Source organism: Ovis canadensis, chromosome 11 (assembly GCF_042477335.2).
Source record: "Ovis canadensis isolate MfBH-ARS-UI-01 breed Bighorn chromosome 11, ARS-UI_OviCan_v2, whole genome shotgun sequence".
Taxonomy (NCBI): domain Eukaryota; kingdom Metazoa; phylum Chordata; class Mammalia; order Artiodactyla; family Bovidae; genus Ovis; species Ovis canadensis.
The window spans coordinates 33,920,393-33,945,473 of NC_091255.1; the positions used below are offsets into that span (position 1 = coordinate 33,920,393).

Below are 25,081 nucleotides of genomic sequence, written 5' to 3' on the forward strand. Positions count from 1 at the left end.
TGTCAGAAGCTGAATTCCTGATTCCTTCTTCCCCAAGGCCCATCTGCCTGAATGGCTTCCCCAGCGGCCACGCCATCCTCCCAATTCAGGTGTTTCGTGATTGCGTGTCTTTTCTTGCCCGCCCACTTTGCTCCTCTCGCTCTTGGGGAATGCACAGTTTGATGGAGGGGGATTGGAAAGAGGAAATATAAAATCACTCAGGAATCATGAGCAGAATACACTGTAGCAGCATCTTCTTGGAGGAGATGACAGAGCTGAGATGCGTGTGTGAGGTTGGGACAGGCAGGACTCATGGGTGACAGAGGACCAGCCCTCCCGGTACCCAGCCCTCCCTGTGTAGCCTGTCATGTTCGTAGGGGTTACTGGCAGCTTCTGCATTTGAAGAAAACTCTAGCTAAGGCGAGGCTGTTGGGCCCAGGGGCCCTGGAAAGCTTAGGCCAAGTGGGGTCTCATTTAGACAGTGGCAGAGACAGCTGCACATCTGGTTAATCACCCTCGTCCTGGGAGCCCGCTAATCAGGAAGCCGGCTTCACTGCCTCCAACTTCTCTGCATGCCTGCTGGCGGCTGCAAGGAAAGACAGAGCCGAGCCAAGAGTCAGCAGCTGGGCAGGGAAGGCCAGCTTCCCGCTGCTCGGGCTCCACACCTCCCTTGTCACACAGCAAGCTCCTTCTTGTCCAGGTTCGTGGCCTTACCAGGCCCCTCGGACACCGGGCTCAGGCATGCAAGCTTCAGTAACCCTGAAGGTCAGCTCCAGCTTCTGGGTGCTTCTCCCCAGCGCTCCTTACAGACAGCCCCTTCTCCATGCACCCCTGCTCCCCCCTCTTCAACCCCTGACACCCCACTTCAGGAAGCACTGTCCACATGGCCTGAGGCATCGCCAGAAGCCTCTGCTCTAGAAAGCCCCTTTCTGGGTCTTCCCCGGTGGTCCAGTAGCTAAGATTTCATGCTCCCAGTGCAGGGGACCTGAGTTCCATCCTTGGTTGGGGAGCCAGATCTCACCTGCCACAACTAAAGATCCTGCATTTGTTGTTGTTCAGTCGCTCAGTCGTGTCTGACTCTTTGCGGTCCCATGGGCTGCAGCATGCCAGGCTTCCCTGTCCATCACCATCTCCCAGAGCTTGCTCAAGCTCAAGTCCATTGAGTCGGTGATGCCATCCAACCATCTCATCCTCCATCGTTCCTTTCACCTCCAGCCTTCAATCTTTCCCATCATCAGGATCTTTTCCAATGCAGGCCACAACTAAGAGAGAGAGAGAAAAAAAAAGATCCTGCCTGCTGCAACAAAGACCTGATGCAGCCAAATAAATAAGTAAATTAAAAAAAAAAAAGAAAGCCCTCCTGCCCCCAGTAGGAGGCAGAGGTCATGGGAGAGCCTCCGTCAGGTGTGGGGCATTGAAAGGGACCAGATCTGAAATCTGGTTAGTGACTTTCTCCTTCTGAGCCTGTCTCTTTATCTGTGAAGGTGGCCTTTTCTGCCCAGGTGTGAGATCTCAGTGACCTAGCAATTGGGTCAGCACTGGGCAGACCACAAAGCCCCTGCAGCCCAGAGGCAGCCTTTCTGGTTTCCACCACTGAGCCCACATGGTGAGGGGAGCTCTGACCTCCCTTTCTAACAGTCTTCCTTCTGCCCAGGTGACACCAGTGTGAATCTGTACCAGCATCTCAGTGACACTCCCTCCTGGCTTCTTTCCACCTCTGCACCCCTGCCCCACCACCCCTGCCCCTAGTCTTAATGCCCCAGCTCCACTCCCCCACCAGGCATTATGCCCACTGAAATCTTGCCCAGGCTACAAATCCTATTTCCTTTCTGGTAATGAAATATTGCTTGATATCAGCATCTTTTAAACCATCCAGGTGAGTCGCTTCCAGGGCCTGGCATGAGAACAGGGAGGTGATGGACCAGACCTAGCTCATCCCTCGGCTGGACACCTCCCCATTCCCTAGGGTCTGGTAGAGAGAGAGTAGGTCCTGGAGAAACACTGGAGGTCTATGTGCTGTGGTCAGGGCTGTGACCTGTGCTCTGAAAAGCCCTGGGTTTGGGGGGGTGGTGGTGTTGTTCAGTTGCTAAATTGTGTCTAACTCTTTGTGACCCCATGGACTGCAGCACACCTGATCTCCCTATCACTCACTACCTCCTGGAGTTTGCCCAAGTTCGTGTCCATTGAAACAGTGATGCTATCCAACCATCTCATCCTCTGCTGTCCTCTTTTTTCGCCGTTAATCTTTCCCAGCCTCAGGGTCTTTTCCAATCAGTCGGCTGTTTACATCAGGTGGCCAAAGTATTGGAGCTTCATCTTTAGCACCAGTCCCTGGATTTGGGATGAATGATTTCAATTCTGAATGATTTCATCTTCGTATCTGTGCTTTGTAAGTGCCGCCTGATGGACAGTGGAGCACGTGCCGGGGCCTGGGAGCTTGGTTTACGTATGGTGCTGTCCACATGGCCTGAGCCATCGCTGGAAGCCTCTGCTCTAGAAAGCTCCCTTTCCCTCCCTTCCAGAATGGGCTCTTGGCCTCCGCTCTTCTGCCCTCTGGCTCCCTGGCCCCACCCAGCTTCTTCCTCCCTGTACGTGCCCACGGAGAGCTACTCTCTTTCCCCAAGCAGGGGCCTGGGTGCTGGGAGAGTTGAGGTCAGAGGCATAGATCCCAGTGTCTCAGGGCAGAGCAAGTGTCCCCGCCAGGGGCTGGCTGGCAGGGCTGCAGTGCATTCGGTGGGTGACTCAAACAAGCAGACCTCTCACCCACCCATCCAGGGACCTAAGGCATTTTGATGCAGAGGCTGCAGTACTCTTGGGAGTCGCCTGCCTGCCCAGGGGGTTGGGACAGCAGGCAGTGGGAAGGGTGGATGCATGGTGCCCAGCTTTCTTGCTCTCAGTCATGGCACAGTGCCCAGTTCTGGCAGCTGGTGGGAGGGGGAAGCTAGTAGCATGTGGCTCCTGGGTTTGGGGGCCAAGTTGAGGAGTGGGGCCCCCAGGCACCTGTGAGTGTCTACACTCACCTCTTGAGTATCCCTGTGCATGAGAGAGCATAACATTAAACAGCAAATAAAAGCCACCCAGACAGGTCAAGAGAGGACAAAAGGAAAAACTGTATTTTTTAGTGCCTTTTAATCTTTTTTCTTTTTCGCCACATCACGGGGCTTATGGGATCTTAGTTCCCCAACCAGGGATTGAACCGGTGCCCTTGGCAGTGAAATCATGGAATTCTAACCACTGGACCACCAGGAAATGCCATTTTTCTTTCTTTCTGAATGAGGGCCCCTGCATTTTCATCTCGCACTGGGGCCTGCTAATGATGTAGGTGGTTTGGGGCCCAGTAGAAATGTCAGGAGACTCAAGTTTGGAAGAGTTAGCAACTCCCTCTGCCTATCCAGGCACAGCTTTCTTCTCTGCTGCGTGCCTGCTGCCCCACTCCTGCCTTTCCTTGGGCTCAATGTACAGCAGACACAGTCCTATTTTCTCTCCCTGTCAAAGCTCTCTTTGCCCTGAGGCTCTCAAGTTGTGAGAGCCCGCCACACCCTCCCTGGGGTCCCTGGGTCAGAGTGAGTCTCTGCCTCCTTCTTGGTCATCTCACCTTGACTTTCTCATCTCCGCATCCCCCACGGCTCCTGGCACAGTGCTCGGCAGAGAGATGAATAGAAGGGGTTTTGCAAGTGAGTGTCTTCATCTCCATGTGAGGCTTCTGTCCTGCTGGGTGGAGGGAGCCGACTTGCCCTGTGGACTCAGCTAGTTCTCAGACCGCATGCTCATGTTCAGCTCTGACCCATACATCTGACATCAGAGGTGGGGTCTGTAGTCACCTCATCATGCTGGTGGTGGGGGCTACTCTGAGAGGGTGCCCAGGCCTCTTTTCCACCTGGGTCTCCTCTCTAGAGCACATGACCCCTGGCCTGGGGAGCACTGTGAGCTGGCACCCAGCACTAACCACTGAGTCTCTCCACCCCACTCCATCTGGAGTCGTGCTGGTGACAGAAGAGACACTGCCTGGAACCAGTTGTTAAAAGCGTTGATAAATAAGCAAATGAACCAACAATAAGCCCAATCCTGGTGGCTCAGATGGTAAAGAATCTGCCTGAGACGCAGGAGACCTTGGTTCAATCCCTGGGTTGGGAGGATCCCCTGGAGAAGGGAATGGGAACCCACTCCAGTATTCTTGCCTGGAGAATTCCATGGACAGAGGAGCCTGGTGGGCTACAATCCATGGCAGGCTACAGACCAAAGTCTCAGACAGGGCTGACGCAATTAACACTTTTACTTTCACATCTTGAATGGCTGCTGTGTGCCAGGCTGTGTGCTAAGGACTTTACACTCATTAATCATTTGATCTTCACAATAACTCTCTAGGTAGGAGCACCACTATCTCTATTTCGTAGATTAGAAGACTGAGGCTTGCAGAGGTTAACTTGTCCAAGGGTACGTGTCTAGGATTTGAATCCAGGTGTTTAACCATAATGCAGTACAACCCAAGGGCTTTCAGTACTTGTAGGCTCCTCAGAGACCGCTGGACCCACACTCAGTCAGCCAGTCAGTTCAGCTGCTCAGTCGTGTCCAATTCTTTGTGATCCCATGGACTGCAGCATGCCAGGCTTCCCTGTCCATCACCAACTCCCTGAACTTGCTCAAACCCATGTCTGTCGAGTTGGTGATGCCATCCAACCATCTCATCCTCTGCCGTCCCCTTCTCCTCCTGCCTTCAATCTTTCCCAGCATCAGGCTCTTTTCCAATGAGTCAGTTCTTCTCATCAGGTGGTCGAAGTATTGGAGCTTCAGCTTCAACATCAGTCCTTTCAAAGAATGTTCAGGACTGATTTCCTTTAGGATTGACTGGTTTGGTTTCCTTGCAGTTCAAGGGACTCTCAAGAGTCTTCAACACCACAGTTCAAAAGCATCAATTCTTCGGCATTCAAAACCTGGTCCACTGGTGAAGGGAATGGCAAACCGCTTCAGAATTCTTGCCTTGAGAACCGCATTAACAGTATGGAAAGGACCCACACTAGATTGTGGGAATGAGGCTCAGTGAGGGAGAGGGACTTGCCTCAATTCACACAGTGAGTCCATGGGAGCCTGGAAGGGAATCTCAACCTCCTGACTCCACCTCTATGCTCTTTCCACTCTCCACTCCTGCCTTTGAGAGCACCCAGGGGCTCTGATCCCATGGAGGAAGGAGACAGATTGGGATTCAGGTGACGTGAACTGAGAAGGCAGCCATGGCAGACAGAGGGCTGCAGAAACAGGGTGATGGATTCTGGTGCATGGCGGCTGGGATGGTGGAAGGGAGTCGCCCATCAGCTCCTGGATTATTGGTGGGGAGGTGGCAGAGGTTCCTATACGGGAGCCACCCTTGAGTCTGCAGGGAAGGGACCCACAACTTTGCCCGGGGAAGGGCTTGAAGGGCCCCCAGTAGAGGCCTGGAGGCAGCTTCTCTCTGTGTCCCAGAATCTTCCTTGGATAATTGGAGTCTTTAGGGGAAGCTGTGGACACATTTTTTTTTTTTTTTCAGAGAACTAACTCAGACTTGCTCAGGAAGCTGGGGATACCAGACCTGGTGTCTGTAGGTTCTGCCATCAAGGTCAGAAAAGAGGGTCCTACCTGGACAGCAGGATTCTGCCTCTAGCTAGAGATTTCAAGCTGGAGGTGTGACCTCTGTGTTGCCTGCCCCTCACCCTACATGCCAGTCTGACCAATTCTGTGCTGCCCCCCAGGTCATGGACCCTTGTCCTGGCAGAGCTGGGGGACCCTTCAGCAGGGCAGAGTGAGGCCTTCCATTGGCCAGATGTGTATAATTAAGCCCCCAAAATGTGGTGCCAGAGAACCAGGGCCAGGACTCCTGACGCCAAGGGGCTCCTCCTGGCTAAAGATCCTTGGGGGTGGGGGTGGGGGCTCCCTGTGGGCTGAGGCTGAAGACCTGGGACTCCAGTCCTTAGAGTCCAGCCTTGCTCTGGCTACAGGGGTTTTTCTAGATCCTGGGGGTTCAGCTCAGGTCCCTTTCTGAGCCCTCCAGTCAAGTGGGGTGGGCTCCAGGTAGACATTTCAGAAGGAAGGGATTTGACCATTGCTGAACCTGACCCTGTGAGGCCCTTGGGATGCAGAGATGACCTTTGAGAACAGAGGTCCTGAGAATTGAAGCCTTTAAGGGGCAGGCAATGTAGATCAAAGCCTTCGTGGAAGATGTGGCCCCGGGATTGATTCTCAACCTAGCTGGTAAGATACAGAGGGTTTGAAAGAGAAAGATGGAAGAACTGTAATGATGTACCAGTGATTTGGCTGGTGGGGGTAAAGCAGGAAGGGATGTGCAAAGGTTGGCGATGTGGGCGGGGGCCACTTTAAGGAGAGGCTTTCTTGCCAGGCTCAGAATTCGGTGATGGGAGGGCAAGAGAGTGGCTGGGAAGGCCAGATTTCAAAAGATTAATCTGGTGAAGTCAGAGGCAGAGAAATCCAACAGACCAATATAAATACCAGAGAGGTGAGTGTCTGTTAAGAGTCGCCCTTACATCCGCTGTGCCTGGGTGTGTGAATCCGTACATACACCTCTCTGGAGAGAAATGAGGCAATAAACCTCAGGAGTCTGAAAAAGGCTCCTGCCCTTTGACCCAGAATTGTCCTCCTTTGGTTTAAGGAAACCATAAAACATGCAGAAAGAGCTTCAATCACAAAGATGTCCTTCACAGCAGTAATTATAATGGTGAGATTCTGAAAGTTTCTGCCAATAGGATACTTTTATTTTTATTTTTAATTAAAAATTTTATTGGGGTGTAGTTGCTTTACAAAGTTGTTTTATTTTCTGCAAGGTGAATCAGCCATAGGTATACCTGTATCTCCTCACTTTTTGGATTTCTTTCCCATTTGGGTCACCACAGAGCAATGAGTAGTTCCCTGAGCTATAGAGTAGGTTCTCATTGGTTATCTATTTTGTACATTTACAATAGGGATTCCCTGGTAGCTCAGCTTGTAAAGAATCCGCCTGCAATGCAGAAGACCCTGGTTCAATTCCTGGGTCAGGAAGATCCGCTGGAGAAGGGACAGGCTACCCACTCCAGTATTCTGGCCAGGAGAATTCCATGAACTGTATAGGGGCACAAAGAGTCGGACATGACTGAGTGACTTTCACACACATGTACATAGTAGTGTGTACAAGTCAATCCCAATCTCCCAGTTCACCTGGAGAAAACCATAATTCCAAAAGATCCGTGCAGCCCAGTATTTATTGTAGCACTATTTGCAATGGCCAGGGCATGGAAACATCGGCAGAAGAATGGAAAAAGGAGGTGCGGCACATTTATACAGTGGAATATTACCCAGGCTTTAACAAGGAATGGTATTGTGCCATTTGCTTAGGAAAGGTATGATGGATTGCTAATAGGATAATTTTAAAGGCAACCATGATGTAGTTTGGGCTTCCCGAGTGGTTCAGTGGTAAAGAATCTGCCTGTCAATGCTGAGGACGGTCGCGAAAGAGTCGGACACGACTGAGCGACTCAACAGCAACAACAGTGATGTCGGCTCTCAACAGGAGATTCCAAAGCCACTGGAGTGATAGTCATAGAGGCTTCATAGCTTTATCGGAGAAGGCGATGGCACCCCACTCAGTACTCTTGCCTGGAAAATCCCATGGACAGAGGAGCCTGGTAGGCTGCAGTCCATGGGGTCGTGAAGAGTTGGACACAACTGAGTGACTTCACTTTCACTTTTCACTTTCATGCATTGGAGAAAGAAGTGGCAACCCACTCTGGTGTTCTTGCCTGGAGAATCCCAGGGATGGGGGAGCCTGGTGGGCTGTCGTCTCTGGGGTCACACAGAGTCAGACACGACTGAAGCAGCAGCAGCATAGCTTTATGTATTTATTCATGCTTCCACTTGAAGTACACAAAGTGTGTTTTGTGCTTCTTTATTATCTATGATACCTTTCAGAGCCAACCACCATTCATCTATTTGTTGGGAATGCAGAGATAAATGACATAATCCCTGCCCACAGAGGGCTGGTTTGATCTCAGTTGGCCCCAAAAAAATGTGTATGGAAAAAAGCCTGGAAAGAATGACATAGAATGGAACCAGTTTTTCCTCAGTTGTGGGATTATAAGGAGTTTTTCCCTTTTCTATGTTGGTTGGAGTTTTCCAAATGTTCCATAAGGAGCTTGTATTACTTTCATAATTATAGAAAAAAGCTTCTCATCAAAAGACAGGAGCTACTGCAATAGCTTAAGGAGACAGGATGGATTTCTATATTTAGGGAGTGTGTGTGTGTGTGTGTGTGTGTGTGTGTGCGCACGCGCGCGCGTGCGTGCCTCATTAGATTTAGTCATTCAACGAATGCTGACTGAGACACACAGTTCTAGGCCCAGGGACACTCCAGGGCACAGTACAGAAGCACCTTCCACTGGGGAGTGCCAATCTGGTGAGCTAGGAGAGGGCAAGGAGGAGAGAAGGAGCCTGACCCCCCAGCATTCTGTGACTGACTGAATGTGGGGATGGGACGGGGAGGGGGAGTCACGGGTGGTTCCCAGGCTTGGTGAGAAGGCGGTGCCTTTGTGGAGACTTGGGAAGAGGGGCAGTTCCAGGACCCACTCTGTGGTCGTGGTGCACGTGGGCAATCTGCTGAACAGATGTCCAGGAGGTGATGTGGATCCAGGACTTAGGAGAGAGGCTGGGCTAGAGGCAGAGCTTTCCGGTTGTCTGCAGTGCCGTGGTGACCCGCATGGGAGAGTAAGAGCAGGGAGAAACCCACGTAAGCATCCGCTTTATGAAGGTGAGCAGGCAAAGGTGAAAAAGTGTCCAGGACACACCTTCCCAGGCAGGGGCATCAGGGCTTCTGCTTCGTCGTGTATAAAGGTATAAAGAACTCAGATCTGGGGGTGGCAGGGGTGGGGCAGGACATGAGGGGGTGGGGGAATCCCTCCGCCCACCCCCTGCTCGGGGAGGGAGCAGCCAGACGGGGGTGCTGAGTTGGCCACTGTGGCCTCCTGCGTCCGGCCAACAGTGACAGGGTGTCCACTCACCTGTCTGTTCTTCTTCTGCAGGAGAAGGGAGCATGCCGTGCACTTCCAGCCTCCTCCAGGAGAAACAGCGTGAGTGGCCCCCCGCTACCCCCCAGGTGTCTCTTTTTGTTGGAAGGGTCCAAACTCCCTCACCCACTTGGGTGGTAGGGTCTTCACCACTGCATGGGACCAGAGGGCTGGGGCCACTGTCTGCCTCCGGGGCCTGAGGCTGGGGGTGCCAGGAGGCAGAGGCCAGCAGAGCAGGTGGAACCACGGGAAGCCTCGTGTGGGGTCTGCTTGTGGGCAGAGAGGGTGGGGGAACAGGAATGGGGAGCAAACCCTCTGAACCTTTGAGATCGACTCTTTTGGGTGACTCAACTTCCAGGAACCACAGTGGGTGACACAGTAACCAAGGCTGTGCCAGGGCTCAGGACCCTTAGGTCCCATCACTCGGAGGCTGTGTCTGCAGAGTGGGGCTGCCCAGGTGCTCGTGGTCCTTCCAATGATGCAGGCTTCTCCAAGCTTCCTTCTGCCTGTGTTTTCTCAAGAGGCCAAGCACAAGGTTAGACCCAGGAGAGATTTGGTAAAAATGTCTGTTTCTGACACCGCAACCTCAGGGCATCTTTGTTGGAGGTTTGGAGTGGACTGGCAGATGTCTTTCCTGTTGACATTGAGTTTTACACAAGGAGGGGGTATGTGTGTGTCTGGAAGAGTCTGGGCTCAGAACTCCCCTTCCTTCTCTCTCCTGCTCTCCTTTGACCTGTGATTGCAGCTTTGCGGGGCCCAGCCCATTCTGCCCACCCCATCCCCCAGGCTGAAGTCTTTCTTCCTCCCAGTTCTTCCATCCGTCAGTCACAGGAAGGGTACCTACAGCACCAGCTTCCCACGGCCTGGCCCGAGTAGGGGCATATCGGTCTCTGAGAAGGTTTCTGTGCACCTAACACCCAGTGGCAGTTCATAGATGAAGCCACTCAGGGGTTGGGAGGCTTGGGTATCTCTGAGAGCGGCACCCCTCCCCACCCCACCAAAGCTCAGGCCGAAAAGTTCACCGGGCAAGGGGAGGGGCAGCGCAGAGAGTGGGCAGTTCTCTCTCTCTCTCTCTCTCTCTCTCTCTCTCTCTCTCGTGTGCTTCCAGGATGTGAGGAACCAAGCCCTGTATGAGGGGATCTCTGTTAAAATGTACCCACAGGATTTTTTTTTAGACAGCTTCCTTTATTTATTTACTTGTGGCTGCACTGGGTCTTCGTTGCTCCGTAGGCTTTTCCCTAGTTGTGGCGGGTGGGGGCTACTCTTTATTGCAGTACACGGGATTCTCATTACAGTGGCTTCTTTTGATTTTGGGGAGCACGGGCTGTAGAGTGCAGAATCAGTGGTTGTGGCATATGGCATGTGGGATCTCCCTGGACCAGGGATCGAACCTGTATCCCCTGCATTGGCAGGAGGATTTTTATCCACTGTACCACCAGGGAAGCCCCCCAAGATTGTTTTTTTTTCTTTTTTATGATATGTACACTTATTATTTTATTGACCACGCCATACAGCATATGGGATCGTAGTTCCCTGATCGGGGATCAAACTTGTGCCTCCTGCAGTGGAAACATGGGGCTCTTAGCCACTGGACTGCCAGGGAAGTCCTTACCCATGGAATTTTGATTTATAGAGGTGACTGAGTGAAGACTAGAGAGATGAGTGCTTTTGACAGAAGGATTTGTTATTTACACTTCTCCAGGGGAGGGACCATGGAGGAAGCACCAGGTCGGTCAGGAGGCAGAAGGAGCATGGGGAATACATGGCCCAGAGCCCAGATTGTGTTCTCCACAGGAAAGGCATGTCAGGGCAGAGGAAACAGCTGCGGACTGGTTGGTTTGAATAATGTTGCAAGCTCTGGGCTACAGACAGTCTCTAGTTCTAGGGTTCCTGGGCAGGGGGTTGGATATTGGCTTGGTGGGTGAGAGTTAGATAAAGGAGTTGATTGGCGGTAAGGACCCACGATTGATTGGTTTGCACAGAAGGGCACGTTCTAGGGTGAGTTGTTTATTATCTCTAGGAATTAGCATGGCCCGGGAGGGGCAGTCTCCCCTTGGCCAGCTAGACTCCAGTGGAGATGTCAAAATATCATAAGATAAAAGCAAAGGATTAATCATGTTCATCAGGAATGTGAGAGAGAAACTGAGCCCAGATCACTCCTTCTGAGCCTCTGGGAGGAAAAACCACAGCATCCTCAAAGGGAAAAAACATGGCCACCTGCCGTGGGGCTGTCTCCACGATGCCAACCACAGATCTGTTCTGCACAGACACAAATATACTGATCAGACGTTTGGTGTCTTCTGGACTTGGTTGGAAAAATGTGTGTTTAAGGAGAGGCAAAGCCATTTTTTTTTTTTATGCCATGGTTATAGATTTTAGTCAGAATGATATTGCTGAAGGTTGTCATCCACGTCTGCTCCTAAAGCATATTCTTGTTTAGTAAATAATAACTATAGATGCATGGAAGGATTTCAGAGCTGAAATGGTCATTGAGGGCAGTAATTCCCAAGCACAAACCTAACATTTTTGACAATGAGACAAAATGACAGTTCTGTAATGTGTTTATTGTGATGTTGAACCTATTCAGTTGCAAGAACAGGATTTTCATTCCATAATTTTGTCCTGTCTGCGCATTGTGGCTTTCAGACACCTTTCCTTTTATGAAATAGTGGTGGTGGTTGATGGTGATTTGCAGAAAAATAAATGTCTGTGACCCTGAATAGAAACAGAACAATGGCGATGCCTGATGTTTACTCTACCATTTATGTTATACTTCTGTGTATATTATCTTATTTACGTTTTACATTTGGTTTTTCAAAACGTCACTAAAAACAAGGTGGGAGGTGGTGCAAATTGCCCTGAAAATCCTGGGACTTGTGCGACTGAGCTTTAAAGGTATCAGACGTGGGTTTGAAGCCCAGTTGCTTCATTTGCTCTCTGTGCTGCTTTGGGCAAGTTACCTAACATTTCCGGGCCTCGGTTTACTCAGCTGTGGAAAGGTGATCATAATGTCTGCTTTACTTCGAGAGTGACCGCGGGCATAGCGGTCACACACGTGGTTGTCAGGGTCTGCACCCCACACATAGGGAGCGTTTCCTGCTTCTCACTTACTATTGGCTTTGGGATGAGGTTACGACACCTGGTGTAGGTGTAGGAGCTGCGTCTCAGCCTCTTTGGAGTTTGGTGTTTTCCATGCTCTACTGGTCCCGTGGCCGGCGCCGCCGTCGCTGTCACAGTCTGAGTCCCCAGGGAGCCCTCCTGAGCTGGCCGTAGAGACTGAGAAGAGTTTGGGGAATGGGCCTGCTCTGCTCCCCATCCCTTCTCCAGTTGAAGCCACCGTCGTCTCTATCCTGGACAAATCCAACCCCCCATGCTGGCCTCCCTGCCTCTGGTCTCTCCCACTTTGATTCTTCCTCCAGAGTGTCAGAGAGACCTTCACAGGTGGCAGACTTGTCCTCAAGTCTGACACCCTTTCATGATTCCTCTCCAGTAAAGGATGAGACTTTCCTCGGCATGACCTTGCTGCCCACCTTGCTTTCCCTTTCCTTTCCACACTGACTTCTAAAAGGAGCTCCAAGCACAGTTTTCTCTTAAGCTAGAAGGAAAGCTGGAGCAGTGCATCCAGCCCCCTGGAGAGGATGGTAGCAGATGCTAGCAAGAGATGCTAGGAAGGACTTGGGCTTCCAGAGTGATTCCCTCAGGACCCAGTCCTCTTGGCCTCTGCTCTCTACTCCATTCACAGCTGTTTGGATCAGGGAGCGGGTCTACCCACTTGCTGCTGGAACCTACCGTCACCACAGAGGAGGCTGGGGGTGCAGCCATTGGTTTGGTGGGTGTAGTAACTCTCCTTGCCCTGCCCACCAGGTCCCACTCCAGGGGGGAGCATGACTCCCAGGAGACCCATGGCCGCGTCACTCTCTCCATCCCCCCTCCCTTGCCCTCTCAGCAGCTTCACAAGGCACTGGGCACTCTACATGGATCTTCACGAACACCTGCATGCTGGGAAGGGCTGCAGTCATCACAACTGTGTCACACTGAGAAGATGAATGCATGCATGCTAAGTCCCTTTAGCCGTGTCCAACTCTTTGTGACCCTATGAACTGTAGCCTGCCAGGCTCAGGGGTAGACAACCTTCCACCGAAGGTTCTCAAACCCAGATCTCTTCACTCCTCTCTCTCCAGAGCTTAGTCTCATGTCTGGTCTGAGCTCCCATTTTCCTATTTTTCCCCTTTCCGGTCACCCCAGGTACTGGGAGAAGTGCCCCACTGTCCCCTGTGTCACACAGTCACCCTTTCCAAGAGCCAGTTCCATGAACACCCCCCAAAAACTGCAGTCCAGGACATGCACAGAAAAGTGCAAGTTGGAGGGACTTCCTCTCTCTCATCTGCACCTGTGCGGGTGGGAGGAGGGGCCAGGCAGACAGGAGGACCTCCTACTGTGCCCTTGGAGTTGGACCCAGTCTGTGTGGAATACAGTGTGACCTGCTCATGTGACCTGCACTTGTGGTCATCAAATGGCTTTCCCGGGGCCAGTGTAGGGCAGCAGGCAGTGCCCAGGGCGTGGGGTGGGTCTGCCCATGGCCATGCCTGCTTGTCAGAGCGAGGTGAGTAGCGGATCTCTGAACTCAGTGGACTGCAACAGTGGTCCCGACTGAGTCCCAGTCCTGGTCCCAGACCATCCCTTGATCTTCATCCTGACCAAGCCTCTACCCAAGGCACCGACAAAGTCCCAGTGTCTCCCAGGTGGTGTCCTGGCTCCAGTCCCAGATTCTGGGCTGGCCTTGACTTCTTGACCCCAATAACTGTCAGAAGAGCCCATAGGTTATCCCAGAAAGGGAGAGGGGGAAGATGACCATACTGTCATGGGGACGTGGTTTGACTTCACCTCCCACTGCCGGGATCAGGGACTAAAGGAGCAGCTCTGAACGTCCAGACCAGCCACCAAAGGGCTACCCATCCTGCGTACCCTCATCCCCTTGGCACCCCCGGAAGCCCCACATAGGTGTGGGGCATGAAGCCCCAGGCCCATGGCTGGCCTCCCCACTCTCTGCCTGGTAACTGGTATCTTTTCCTGGCCTGTGTGGGCAGCTTGCTGAGCACAGCTGCAGACGGGCTATATTTAGCCGGCTTTAATGAGCTCAGGGTGGCAGACGTCCGCCTTGGGAGCACTTTTCTTGCGTGCGTGTGCGTAAGCCGATGCTTGGCATGGTCCATTCCTCTGTGTGTGTGTGTGTGTGTGTGTGTGTGCGCGCACGCAGGGGAATGTGTGCCTGTGCATTTGTGAGTGTGCACCACTGTGTGTGTCAAAGCATCAGTGCAGTCATTTACGCGAGTGTCCGTGTGCTGCGTCTGCTTTGCCTGGACGTGTGCAGCCTCTGACACACAGAGGGGCACAAAACGGGAACAAATGATTAGTTCATTCATCTGCTTGTTTGAAAAATATTTAATGAGCCTCTTTTATATGCCAGGACCTTAATAGTCTCTGGGGATAAAATGGCACAGAAACAAACCCAGTTCCAGCCTTGAAGGACCTTACAGTCTGCTGGGTGTTGGAGGAGGGAAAGACAAGTGAAATAACCACAAAACTGAAAGTATAAGGATTAGTCCCAGGAAACAGAAAGCCGTGGTGCTTTTGGGAGGAAGAGAGTGAGAAGGAAAGACACCCAGGAGGAGGGAACACTGAGGTTTCTGTAGGGGGGTTATCTAGGCATAGAGGGTGAGAGGTCGAGTCCAGACACAGAGAACAGGATGTGCAAAGGCCCTGTGGCGAGAGGGGCAGGAGATGCTTGAAAACAGTCAAAAGGCTGCCGTGGTTGAGCTCAGGGAGCCTGAGATGAGTGGTGGAGAGGTAGGTGGAGATTGGGGCCTGCAGGGGGACCACACAGGCTGTGGTCAGGATGGGGGAAGCCAGGAGAGGACAGTGGGGGCTGACGCGACAAGATTTCTGTAGGGCAGTTAGAGTCTAGTCATGATTCTGTTGGGGATTTCCAGCAGGAAAAGGAAGGCCCTTAAGCAGCGTGACTGGAGGAGAGTCTAGTGGGCGGGACTTCATCCTTTGGTTGAGGAAACCCACGGGCCAGAGGACGATGCCCTGGGCCTCTCCCAGCCCTGAAGGTCACTGTGTGGAGAGTCTTCACCCCCAACCCCGCAGAGCCTGGCCTTGAGGAGAGGGGCCGTGGAGGGCTGGCCTGTGGTGATCTGGCGGGAGGGAGCCTCATGGGGAGTGGGGAGCGGGAAGCTGGAGGGGAACTTGGAGCCCATACTGCACCGTCCACTGACTTTCTTGTGAAAGAACCACCCCTTCCTTTATTTTTTCAAAAAGCTGTTTCAGTATCAGGACAGGGATGTTTCTTTGTTTTTCTAGAAGCCACTTTGTAATTTTGACTCTGCAGACCCACCCAGCTGGACTGGTGAGACAGCCCTACTCTGTGATTCCAGGGGTTTCCCTTTTCCTCCTCTTCCTGCCCTGGTTCCAAGGCCCCCGGGGCTCTTCCCCACCACCCTAGTAGGGGAACACTGTGTGGGCACACGTGTGTGTGCCGGGACCTCTCTGTCCACACTCACGGCCTCTGGGGGCTCCAAGCCCCAGCCCCCTGTGTCCTGGTCTGTGGCTCCTGGCTTAGGGGCCAGGCTGCTTGGGGCACAGGGCAGTCAGACCTCCCTCAGATCATCTTCTACCTTCCTGGACTTGCAACAGTCCCCGAGTTGGGGGGCACCCCTGCTAGGTCTGCCTTCTCCCCTCAGCCTGGGGCAGGGGTTGGTGACCTCTTTTTAGTCTCGAGGAACCTCTGTCTCCTCAAATCCCTTTCTTCTGAGAACAAAAGGGCTTTTGGAAACAAGAGCCGGGAAGCTCTGCCACAAAGCTCCCCAGAGGCAAAGAAGCTGAAATGGGGAGGACATACAAATTGGTATCTCAGAATAAAAAAAAAAAAATACCCGGCTCCATGCCCTTTGAAAACATTCTTATTTTTAATATGTCTCTAGAGTAGATAGCACACGGACATGGTATAAAATAGAAAATTCTAAAGGGACGAAGGTAATGAGGGTGGTTCCCTTTTTCCAGAAGCCACGATTGTGACTAGGTTCTTCTAGAACATTCCAGAGATATTCTCTGCATACATGGGCATCTCCATGAATATTCATTTATATATATCTTTATATATACCCCACACAGATGGTAGCATCCGGTGCTTTCCAGTCTGCACCTTACTTTTCTCAAATGATAACGTATTGGGAGTATTTGACTACTGAATACATCGAGGGAGCATCCTTCTTTGCAAAGGGTGCATATTTCACTGTGGCCTGCTTTATTGAACCAGGCCCCTGTTGGTGGGCACACAGGTTGCTTTCCTTCTTTTCTTGTTTCTCCTTCTTTTTTTTTTGGCTGAGCTACGTGGCTTGTGTGATCTTAGTTTCCCGATCAGGGATCTAACTCACACCCCCTGCAATGGAAGTGTGGAGCCCTAACCTACTGGACCATCAGGGAATTTCCACAGAGGTTGCTTTCTGTCTCTTGTCCGTACCATAAAGACTGTGATGATGGTTAGTGTTGTACTCACGTCACCTTGCACATGGACTTGGAATTGCTGGATCAAGGGCATTCTGTGTCTGGAATGATCTTGCCACACTGACTTCCACAGAGGTTGATCTGGTTTTCGATTTCACCAGCAATGAAGGAGGAGGGACTGATTTACCACACCCTGGTGGGTGACTGGGTGTTGATAACTGTTCATCTGAGAAGTGAGAAAGAGGCATTTTAGAGCAATTTCTTTTCTTTTTAAATTAATTTTTACTGGAGTACAGTTGCTCTGCAACGCTGTGTTAGTTTCTGTTGTACAACAAAGTGAATCAGCTCTACGTACATATATCCCTTCTCTTTTGGATTTCCTTCCCATTTGGATCACTACAGAGAACTGAGTAGAGGTCCCTGAGCGATGCAGTTGGCTCTCATTAGTTATCCATTTTATACATAAACCAATAGTGTGTGGGGCTTCCCCCGTGGCTCAGTGGTAAAGAATCTGCCTGCAATGCAGGAGTTGCAAGGGATATGGTTTCGATCCCTGGGTCAGGAAGATCTCTTGGAGGAGTGCATGGCTACCCAGTGCAGTATTTTTGCCTGGAGAACCCCATGAACAGAGGAGCCTGACGGGCTACAGTCCACAGCTTCGCAAAGAGTCAGACACGACTGAAGCATCTGAACACGCGTGCGTGCACCATAGTGTGTACGTGTCGACCCCAATCTCGTAACTCATCCCGCCCCTTTCTTTCCCTCCTTGGAATACATATGTTTGTTCTCTACTTCCGCGTCTCTATTCTGTTTTGTAAATAATCTCATCTGCACCGTTTTTTCTAGACTCCACATATAGGCATTAATGAGTGATATTGGTTTTTCTCTTTCTGACTTCACTCTATATGCAGGGATTACCGTGGAGGAGTGTGCTGTTGGGTTCCTTTGTGTGCTGACTTCCAAGCAGGGCCAGGGCTAGCTTGACGGAGGTCCCTTAGAGAGTAGGACCCCAAAGTTCAGGCAGGCTTCTGCTCCTAATCACAGCCTCACTTCTCTTTCCCTCCCTCCCAGGGATTGCTCTGCAGGCAGGCTGTGGTGTGGAGGCATTTAAGCATTTTATTTATTTATATTATTTTTGATTGCGCTGGGTCTTCATTGCTGCATGTGGGCTTTCCCTAGCAGTGGTGAGCAAGGGCTCTTCTTTCATTTATTTATTTGGCTGTTCCAATTTTAGCTGTGGCATGTGGGATCTAGTCCCCTGACCAGGGATCAAACTCAGGCTTCCTGCAATGGGAGCATGGAGTCTTAGCTGCTGGGTCAGCAGGGAAGTCCTGGGGCTATCCTTCATTGCGATGCACAGGCGTCTCTTTATGATGGCTTCTCTTGTCGTGCAGCACGGGCTCTAGAGCACAGGCTCAGTAATTGTGGCTTTCAGGCTTAATTGCTCAGCAGCATATGGAATCTTCTTGGATTGGGGATTGTACCTGTGTCCCCCTCACTGGCAGGTGAGTTCCTATCCACTGCACCAACCAGGGAAGTCCATGTGGAGGCACTGAAAAGACTGACAAGAACACCCCTTTCTTACCCCCACCTTTGGGGGTGATGATTCAAGAGGATGAAAGAGCCCTTGCTGGGTGACCTGAGTTCATATCCGTACCCTTTCACTTAACCTCTCTGAACCTCAGTTTTCTCACCTGTAAAATGGGCAGAACACCTCAGGCTGAATGTGAAGTTTGCCTGAATGAGGACTAGAAACTTAAGACACATTTGAAGAAGACTGTGTTTGTTATAGGAGAGTCCCCAGGAGGGAAGATGCCAAGCCCTTCTAGCATCACTGTGTAGTGGCAGGAAGCGTTCTTAGGTTGTATGTCTGAAACCTTCCCTGTGCCTGATTCAAGATGGCCACACTGGTTTCCCCCAGGGGAGTGGCTCCTCGGAGCTATCCCCAAGCTCCCTTGCAGTGGCCAAAAGTGTGTTTTCAAGAGTTAGGATCTGGGACCCAGACCCTAGCGAGGGTCAGGCCTTAGTGGAGACCAGTATCCCTGGAGGTTTGGCCTCATTCTCCAGATGAATCCAGGCTGACTTGATGGGCTTCTGACCCTGAAAGGGTTGAGGAGTCACAGGAGGGAACCCATCCTCTAGATCCCCACTCCTAGATGAACAGTCCTTGCCAGCACCCCTGCTGAGTAACCACTTACACCCTTACTTGTACAACCTCCTGAAGAGCAGAGAGCATCCTGCCCTTGGGCCAGCACGGGTCACTCTTGAACTGTTAAACATGTCCTTAGTTGTGCTGATTTGGAACTCTCCAGAAACTATCCCCACCCCCATTCATCCCACACCTTTGCTTCCATGACCCAAACGCAGCTCAGCTGGGATTTGCAGGCTGCGACTGTGTCCTATGGAGCCTGTTCTTCCCCAGGCCGGGCTTCATTCCTTAACTTTCCTTCCCAGTTATTGGGTTCCAGACATGTCCTCAAAGTGGCCTGAGCTGCAGGGACAAAACAGGGATGACCCCTCCTCATTCCAAAGTCTCTAGTGTGTGCAGCCTCAGAGGCTGACTATCTTTAGGGGGTCCCATTACCCTGGCTCCAACTGTTTGCAGCCTTTGATCATGTGACTGGGCTTGGTCACATGACATAGATCTTCGTTGTGTGACCTGACCTTGATCATGTGACCCTCAAGTACTAAGAGATCCTCATAGTCATCTGCTGTATATCTGATTCATCTTGGTGCTTTCAGCCCTGACACAGGTTTGGGCAATAACCAATGGAAGAGGAATTGGCAACTGATGTCAAGTTGAATTTTTAACTCAAATGCAGGATGGTGACTCACTCATCGGGTTTCCCATTTGTTCTTTCCTTCTATAACATTTCTTTTCCTTTTTTGCGTTCTCTCATTTACTCTCAGCTTCCAGGGGGCAGAGCACTTCACTTTGTCTTGTCTGTAGTATTTGCATTTAGTAGCATCAGGAGTTGTATGATAGTGTGTTGAAAATGTTCTTATTGTAAATATGACACATACTTGTACTGCAGTCATTCCATGTATTCATAAATAGTTTTCAACTGAAAGAATTGAGTTTGCTAGAGGAAAATTGGAAAACAGAGAAAAGTAGAAAGTTAAAAAAAATCACACATTGTCCCACCATCCACAGAAAACCACTTATAAACATTCTTTGTTTTCTTCCACTATCAGGCCTCTAACCCTTCATCCCACCCTCCACTTAGATTGCTATTTTGCATAAAGCCCAGGACTGGGGCACCAAGGAGGAGGGTGGCCTGAAGTCTGTCTGGTGAACAAGGTCAGTGGCTTTTTAATTGTTCTCTGGAGCCCTCAGTTGTTGCCTAAAGCAAGGGTGAGGGGAGTAAGGAAGTGGGGCTCTGGGCCCCCCAACCTGCTTCAGCCAGAGCTGCCTACTTTCACATGTTCTACAAACTGGCCTCCTAAAGAAAATTGCACCGGACAAAAGATTTCTCTGTTTCAGAAAGTTTTAAAACTATCCTACAAAGTCTCCTTCTTTTCCCTGCTTCACGGTGTCCCATCCGTGTCCTGGCCCCATTCACAAACCCACACTCCTTGAGCTGCTTTGAGAGCTGAAGGTTCCGACCTTTGTCATCTGTCAGAGTCCCTCCTCCCCAAGATGCCCTAAGCCTTTGGTGCTTGCTTGGGTTCCCAGTCCAGTGACCCCACCCAACAAGCAATGAGATGGGGTTGGCCAGAGAGGTCCAAGTGAGCCTATCAGCACTCTGGGGGCCACTGCTTCCTTTTCTAATGGCCCCCCAAACACTTGTTTTTTTAATTTGCAATAGATCTTGTCTGGAATTTGACATGACACTCCCTAGGTGCAATCAACCACTTTGAAAATCCAGGTGACATCTGCCACCTGCCATGTTCTGGTTCCTCTTCCTTCCTCTGAGGCCCCTCAAAGCAACTCACCCATCCTGCCTGCAGGTCCCATTAGGGTCCAAGGGTATTATTCTGCTGGGCATGGATGCTTGAGCTCACACAGCACGCTTGGACTCATGGAATCTCCGACTGCATGACTCTTTTAAGAGGGGACACAGGGGACTTCCCTGCTGGTCCAGTGGTTAAGGCTTCACTTCCAATGCAGGTGGTGTGGGTTTGATCCTTGCTCGGGGAGCTAAGATTCCACATGCCTCATATGCCAAAAACCAAAACATAAAAAAGAAGCAATATTGTAAAAAATTCAATAAAGATTTTTTTAATGGTCCACATTACAAAAAAAAAAAAAAGCTTTAAAAAAAAGAGGGAATGTTGTCTACCCTCTCCTTTGGCAGTGGTGGGGAGAGTGCTCAAGATCACTCTCTGACTAGGGTGTACATTTCCCATCCTAGAACTCTATGTCCATATCCTGTGTGTTTGCCCTTCTCCATGTGGGTCTCTCTGTGGTGGGGGCAGGGCGGGTTGGGGTTGTGGTCTGAACCCCCTCCTTGCTGCTGAATGAAGCTCTAGATATTCCCAGACATTTCTGGATCTAGCTCCTGTCTCCCACATCAGAGTGGGACAGCCAAGCCACTGGGCTCATCCAGAAAAACGTGTGTGTGTGTGTGTTTGCCCATGCATGTGCTTCAACGTGCTCTAAAGGATTAGGTGTTTCTGCAGACATGTCTTAGAACGTGCCATGTGGTCTCAAGCTGGGTCTAGCCCTGTTCAGTTGATCCCGGGGCGTGACTTAAGAGAGGGACAGGGAGACTGTCACTGGTCGAAGGAGGGTAAAGTTCAATGATCAGCTTTAGCATGGGGGCACTGCCAGCGTCTACTCCTTGTGGGTCCCCGGTGGCAGATGGCAAGAGAGATGGAGACAGAGTCTTCGGCCAACCCGGGTGACACTCTGCTTAGGGTGCCGAGCGTGTGGGTGATGACCTTGGCTTTTGTCTCGAGAGCAGTGCGGCACATTGGTAATTAGAAGGGATGATCACGATCTGTGCCTTTCCAAGGTTGTGATTAAGCAAAAATAGCCTCTATTCTTCAACTGGGAGGAGGAGCCATGGTGAGCTGGGTGGGCCTCTGGTCCTGGTGCCAGTGCTGGCAGGGGTGCCGAGCACAGGCATGTCAGTAGCTGGCTCGCCTCAGAGCTCATCACAAAACGTTGTCACAAAAACAGCTGTGGGCTCACCCCGCCCCAAATCTGGGCACGGCAGGGACCCAGCCTGAGTAAGGCCTTGCAAACAGAAATGAACAGGAAGTGGGAAGAAACAGGCAGCCTGACAGTGAAGTCCTGGGGCCCCTGGCATGTGGCTTCCCACCACCCAGGAACCCCTGCTGCCAGCTCTTGTCACCGGAGGCTCTGGGGCAGCCTTTAGGGGCTGAGTGATAAGGCCCAGGCCAGGCTGCTCTAGAATTCCCAGAAGTTCCCTGACAGCATCCTCTGGGGACTTCCAAGGAATGTCCCTCCCAGTGGATGGTGCTCCTTTGATCCTGATTTCTCCTCGGGGGCTGATAGCATAGAGATGTCTCCCAGGTCGTGTGCACCCTGGGATCTTCACTTGCAATACATTTTCACAAAAATGCCATGCTAGGTCCTGACCACTGATAAGCCCTGCTCTCAAGTGGTCCACAGTCTTATGAGGCAATAGACAAATAAGCTCACAGCAACAAGCCAGGCCCCACCAGGCACACTGTGAGATAACCCTCTGTGAGTAGCTCTCAGAAAGCTTTCCAGAGGTGGTGACAATTGAGTAGGGTCTTGGAGGTTAGGTAGGAGTTTGCTGGTCTGCAGAGGAGGAAGGCCTTACCAGGCAGAGGGTTCAGGATGAGCAAAGGCATGGAAGAGTGAGAGCTGTGTCTTTGGGTGATTCAGAGCCAGTGGCCTCACTCATTATAGTAGGAATGTCTGGTTCTTAGAGGAGCAGAACCCTTGTGGGCAAGATACCAGCAGATGGGTACTAAACTGCCTTTCAATTTGTCTACAGAGGCCTCTTCTAAGACTGGAGATGGGGAAACTCTGCTCCTGTTAGTCAGCTCTCAAGGGGCCAAAATCCAGATCTGGCAGGTGAAGTCTACCCTCCTCCCCTCTCCTAGAGCAAAGTATCTCTGACTTTTGTGCATTAAAAGGATTCAAGTCTCTGTCTTCGAATAGCTTGGGGGGTCAGACTCTTCCCCTCAGCTACAGAAGGGCTGAGGGATGCTGAGGGCAACCCTGCTGGTCTCTTGTCTCCTCTGAGCCAGGAATTGCCTCAGCATTGTTTGCATCCAGGACTCAGCACGGTTTGATACCCAGAGCATCATGTGGGCCCCAAGGGAGCTGACCACAGGAAGATCGAGGATGCAGGTCCTCTGAGTCTGTGTAATCAGTGAGGGTACAGGGTGAGGTCCCCACCTAATGCAGGGCATGGTGCCCAGGAGATGGCAGGACCCTCACATCTTCCCTGCAACTTATTTATAGCCTCGCCATGGTAATTTGTGGCAATCACAGTATTTAATTCTGTAATCACACTGCAAGCAGGCATCCAGCCCAGTGAGGCTGGGGAGCCTGCCAGGTCTCAGGGAGGGACTTGGGGGCAGGGCAGGAGTGTGGAGGTGGTGATGTCCCCATCAGCTTCTGGCCCCATTGTGTCAGCTGTGGCCCTGGCTCTTTGCCCCACCCACCCACCCCGATGCACCCTGGATCATAGTAATAATAACAACAAACAACTACTAACACTTATATAGCACTTACCATGTTCCAGGTCCTGTCCTAAGCACTTTGGGTTCCTTTATCCTGATCATCCACTCTATAAGGTAGCTTCTATTATTATGCCCATATTCCAGATGAGGAAACTGAGGCACAGAACTCACACCTGGTAAGAATCTACATCTGGGGACTTCCCTTGTGGTCCAATGGTTAAGAATCCACCTTCCAATGAAGGGGACGTGGGTTCAATCGCTGGTCAAGGAACCCAGATCCTATGTACTGTGGGGCAACTTGGCCCCAGTACCGCAACTATTGAACCTGTGAGCTCTAGAGCCCACATTTCATAAGAGAAGCCTGCATGCTGCATCAAAGATCTGGTGCAGCCAAAAAAATAAATAAATTGAAAAAAAAAAAAAAAGAGCCTACATTAGTATTCAGGCATTCTGGCTCCAAAGTCCACGGTCCCAACTAGGTCTCTCCCAGCCCCAGAAGTGAGGGGTCTTCCAGGCTTCCCGCCCATGACCTCAGCTCTGTCAGGCTCATTCCTCCTGGTCCAGCTGCCCCAGAGCTGCACACACGAGGATGCATGGACTACGAAGCATGGTCGCTTCATCCCAGGGAAGTGACAGTCAGCGTCCCTTCCTGGGGTTTCCCACTAGCAGACTGTTTCAAGTGCAGGGGGAAGAGGTCTTGGGGACATCAGTCTTCAAGGTGTCACTTATCATTTTGTGCTCCTGTTTTTTTCTCCTGGAGAAAGGAGATTGTCATACTGCCTCTTGGGAAGTTCCTGTGGAGGTCAGGGGGATGGGAAGGGAACCACGTTGTCAAGCATTGTCTTCCACTAAGTGAGGGGCAGCTCTCTCAGTCTTAATTAGTTGTGTGGTTTGGGGCAAGTGATCTTGGTTGGTGGAGCCTCAGTCTTCTTATCTGTAAAATGGGGCTAATAAGAAGAGGACCACAGCTCAGAGGCTAACTGTGGAGGCTATATGAGATGGTACCTGTAAAGCTCATAATGCCTGGAACATAATAAGTGCTCAGTAAAAATGCGCCCTTTACTGGTGTCTTTTATTATGATCCTGTCCTGAAGACGGGGTGCAGGCCTCTTTTAGCCAAGCCCAGGGCAAGGTCTACAGGATGTTAGAAGTAAGGCAGAAGAGCCTGAGCCACTGAAGGAGCGTGAGTAAGTGCTGGGCAGAGTCCAGCCTCAAAACAAGTTTTTTTTCCTTCCTCCTTCAAGGCAACCCCCTCCATCATCGGGGAAACGATTTCCTGTCTGTTTGGGCAGCAGCTCCAAGCTCATAAAGCAGTTACCCTTAGACCAGAGTTGTGTCCTTGAGGACACAATATTTCAGAAATGCACTTCCCAACTAAGCAAAGCTTCTCACTTGGAATTCTTTGCAGAACGCCCTCCCCTGGGGCCAGAAGCGGCTGAGATGTTGTTGACTCAGAAATGTGTTGGCCAGGGCTCTCACCCCCACCCACCAGAAGGTTGCCCGCAAAGCCCCTGGGAAGGCTGCTCTCCAGACATGACTCCTAGTGGGTGCTGAAGTCTCACAACAGGGGGTGGGGGTGGAGTGGGAAGGAGAGAGGGCCATCCGGTCTAAAACCCGCTGCTTTAGCAGTGAGTGAGTTCCCAGTCATTGGAGGCAAACAAGTGGCTCACAGTCCAACCATGTGGTTCAACCACACAGAGGAAACAGTACCCTTCTCATGGGGAGAAAGGAGAGGCGGTGTGGATTTCCCCATGGCTGGCATCACTAGGTGGGCCGTGAGGGGGCCATTGGATGTATTAAAGGCCTCTCTATACCTTAACATCCAGCACAGTGGCTTTCAGAAATGTGAGTGTTAGGTCAGACAAACTGTTCCATAAGGGGTCAGATAATCCTCTGCCGACTGTAAGGACTCTGTGATGACCAGTTCACTCTGCCACTGTGGCACAGGC

General features: G+C 51.3%; 1 protein-coding gene across 1 annotated transcript in view; it reads left to right on the top strand.

Moving 5' to 3' along the window:
* Window positions 1–25,081, top strand: part of PITPNM3 (PITPNM family member 3) — a 94,085-nt gene that overhangs the window by 41,783 nt on the left and 27,221 nt on the right. The window contains exon 4 of the mRNA XM_069603181.1: window positions 9,015–9,062. Coding sequence (XP_069459282.1) covers window positions 9,015–9,062 — 48 coding nt within the window. The remainder of the gene's footprint in view (window positions 1–9,014; window positions 9,063–25,081) is intronic.